Genomic DNA, 3,417 nt, shown 5'->3' with positions numbered 1-3,417 from the left:
ATTTATGAATATGTACATTAAAAAATCATAAATGCATAAAAAGACAAAACCGTTAAAAATGTTTCGAAAGGATAAATACTAGAATAAAAGGATGAAACGCACTCAAGACAATCCCATTTAATTTTTTTTTAAATTATATAATATTAAATAATCGGCGAGATTAATTCCAAATTAAAGAATTGAATTAGAAAGTAGAGTTACTTAACGGCAGTTATGCATTGAAATCTTGAAAGTGCTGCTGACTCCTGCTGTGCTGCCAGGCACCCCTCTGCACTTGATGCCTTCTTCATTCTCTACCTAATTAACAGGGCGTTTTCTTGCATTGTGTTTTGCAATGAAACAAATCTTTATTAATAACTCTTTAATTCTCTCATTATTTCTCCCTCCCTCTCGTATTAAAACAATTCTTTCTCTGTTACGATGCAACAAGCAAAACAAGAAGAGCAGCAGAATTTGAATTTAATGTCTGATCATGATGTTTGGCAATCTATTTTTGAATCTTACAGTGCTGCTGCTGATCCTATTCTTGATCAGAAGCTTGGACAATCCTTTAACATTGATATCAACTCCAGGTAATCCTGTTACCAGTACAGAACTGAGCCTACTCTTTTTTTTGGGGGTTTTTGAATTTTAAACATGCTTGATTGTTGCAGAAATTTTTTACGATAGGATATTAATATCAGGAGTAGTTTTTAGTCAAATTTATCATTCATATATCATGGGAAGTTGTTCATATGAATCCGTTTCTCAGGAAAATAAATGGTCCACTCAATAATTTATTGGTGGGATCTTGAAATGTTTTCTTGTTAAATTGAGAAAACTTCTTTGGTTTATTAATGATATCAGTTTTCCACAATCCCTAATGCTTATTGCTATTGTTTCTTAATTCAATTGTTTATGTGAAAGAATGTTTTTGCATTAACACTTTGATCACACTCTGTGATTCATCATAGAATATGAAGTTCAAAAAATAGAAAATTAGATCGTTGCAGACCCAGAAAGACTAAAAAGAAATGGAAAAAGAAGAGGAAAAAGGAAAGATTGTACGCTGAGCAATTTCAGAGACACAAAGAAATTGGAAAATATATAAAATAAAAATTAAAAAGAACAAAACAAAACTAAATTCTTTGGTTTATGTTTGAATATTCTGTGGATGTTTAGAGGTTCTGCTTATTATAATTGAGATAACTTCTTAGATATTAATATATTTTGTGGGTGTTAAAGGAGTGTCCTTGTTAGATAGAATAATGTACTTCTTATTCATAAAACAAGTTAACATTCACTGAATGCATGAAAAGTCCAGCTTCATTTTTTGACAATTGGTGTTGTAATTCACTATATTTTAAAATATAAATATGGGCTTTTCAATAAATTATATTGCAGAGAATTGTATGCAACCTCTGATCAGTTATGGGTAGCTTCGGACATTAATATCATGGAGGAAGATAAAGGTACTTGTGCAAAGCACCTGCTCAGCAGTGAATTCGAGCTTGGTTTGGAGAATGTTCCAACATTAACCCTATGTGATTCATTAGAAGATCTACAGGGGTGTACTCCTCAGGATTGCCATACAATTAAGGCTTGGGATTCACAGATTACCATTGCACATGGAGAGGAACTACCTTACATAAATGCAGAAAATGAAAAGTTTACTATTGTGGCAGTGGAAGAGAGTGTTAATCATGAAAACCTTTGGACCGATCAATGTGAATGGGCATCAGTGTATTATTGTGAAAAATCATCAGGTCAGGAAATCTTACCAAATCCAAATTCCCTACTTTTAGAAGGGACGAGTACCAAACATTCAGTTTCCAATGAAAAGCAACAGCAAAAAGTTTGTGCTAGTTGGAGTGGACCAGGGGAGTATGAGAGCAGGCCTTCATTTAGTACAAAAAATACATCGATGCATTGTCAACAGAGATCTGATATCAGTTACAGTGAACTGTCTCAATATTTCCATATGCCCATCACACAAGCAGCCAAGGAGCTCAAGGTTGGCCTCACTGTTCTCAAAAAAAGGTGCCGAGAGTTTGGGATTCCTAGATGGCCACACCGTAAAATGAAAAGCCTTGGAAATCTCATAAATAATATTCAGGTACCATAGATTCTTATTATTTTAATTTAAAAATATACTCTAATGTAGATTGTACTGTGGAAAGATATATACTTCCTATCATTTGTTAGCTCTTATATTTCATCCAATCTTTTCTTCTATCCACACAGTAGTCTACAAGTTATTGAAAGTGGGGATATCTTTGTAATCAGGAACTGGTCAAGAGCAATGCAGGGGTTAGCCAAGCTCGGTTGACAAATGCAGTAGAGATACTGAAGGAACAAAAGAGATTGATGGAGGAAATACCCGGGATAGAACTTGATGAAAGAACTAAAAGGCTCCGCCAGGCATGTTTTAAGGCCAATTACAAAAAGCGTCGTGCAGCTCAAAACAATATTAAGAGCAGTAACACCACGAGCAGTGGTTCCAGTTGCAGTTCCGATCAGATCACCTGCTTTTCATCTGCTTCAGCTTCCACCAGTTCCCTTTCATCTTCATCTTGCTAATATCTTCAATATGTATATGTGTAAATAGCATCCTTTATAGCAGAGACATTATCTCTACATTCTTTTATTTATTCACAAGAGAATACTTAAAAAACCTTATAGTTTGTAAGATTTGATTAATTGTTTTATTGTCTGGAGTGGAAACAGAGGAAGCAAATGGGGTTAATAATGTGTCAAGAGTGTATTCTGCTTTGGGAAGATGATATTTATGATACGGGTCTGTATTTACAGCCCAATATCACTTTTAGTGAGTAATGTATAAAGTATTAGAGGCAGGGGACATAAACTGCTAGATTTTTGTTGCACTGGACTGAAGACATGAGGAAAAGTTTAATTAGAGAAGGATAATATTGTGATACACCAATTATAGTTTGGTCATTTAAAAATATGAAAACATTTTTGGACAACAACTGTGATATTGTTATGGCTGAAAGAACATTGTAATTCCTGAAGATGGACTGTGATAATGTTATGGTAGAATGAATGTTGTAAAAATTGAAAATAAGACTGTACTACTGTCATTGTCGAAAGCATGATATAAGGCTGAACTACTTCATGATCTGGTGGCAAAGAAAACTAATGTATCCTGGGTATTAAATCACGAGCTTGGTGGCACGGATCCTGTTTTAATGAAGATCTTGTTATGATGTATTCATGACTGGTGTAAGGCCCTAGTACTGATGTTATTAACATAGATTTTAGAATGTGCAAATGATGTTTGGATATTGTATACTCTGCTGCTCTTCCAATCACACATGTAAACTCTGATGGCACACTCTAAAATAAAAGACAGGTTACTTGCAGTTCATCGAGGGTAAATTCTTGTCATTTACAGATCACATAAAATATTGCTGGAGA

At 34.2% G+C, this 3,417-nt stretch overlaps 1 protein-coding gene across 1 annotated transcript; it reads left to right on the top strand.

Annotated features, from left to right (window-relative positions):
- Positions 1-256: 256 nt before the first annotated feature.
- Positions 257-2,892, top strand: LOC131035328 (protein RKD1). Its single transcript, XM_057967006.2, has 3 exons — positions 257-572; positions 1,384-2,095; positions 2,266-2,892. Exons 1-3 carry the CDS (start codon positions 421-423, stop codon positions 2,557-2,559), a joined length of 1,158 nt encoding a protein of 385 aa, XP_057822989.2. The 5' UTR covers positions 257-420; the 3' UTR covers positions 2,560-2,892.
- The last annotated feature ends 525 nt before the right edge of the window (positions 2,893-3,417 follow it).

The sequence above is a fragment of the Cryptomeria japonica genome, chromosome 7, assembly GCF_030272615.1.
Source record: "Cryptomeria japonica chromosome 7, Sugi_1.0, whole genome shotgun sequence".
NCBI classification, from domain to species: domain Eukaryota; kingdom Viridiplantae; phylum Streptophyta; class Pinopsida; order Cupressales; family Cupressaceae; genus Cryptomeria; species Cryptomeria japonica.
Note: the sequence above shows the minus strand (reverse complement) of the source record. Positions and strands in the feature narration are given on the sequence as shown.

Excerpts from the sequence above, each read along its gene's own strand:
- LOC131035328 (XM_057967006.2), top strand. The coding sequence starts at position 421 with ATGCAACAAGCAAAACAAGAAGAGCAGCAGAATTTGAATTTAATGTCT. Across the intron at positions 573-1,383 it reads AACATTGATATCAACTCCAG|AGAATTGTATGCAACCTCTG; the intron begins GTAATCCTGTTA and ends ATTATATTGCAG. Across the intron at positions 2,096-2,265 it reads ATCTCATAAATAATATTCAG|GAACTGGTCAAGAGCAATGC; the intron begins GTACCATAGATT and ends CTTTGTAATCAG.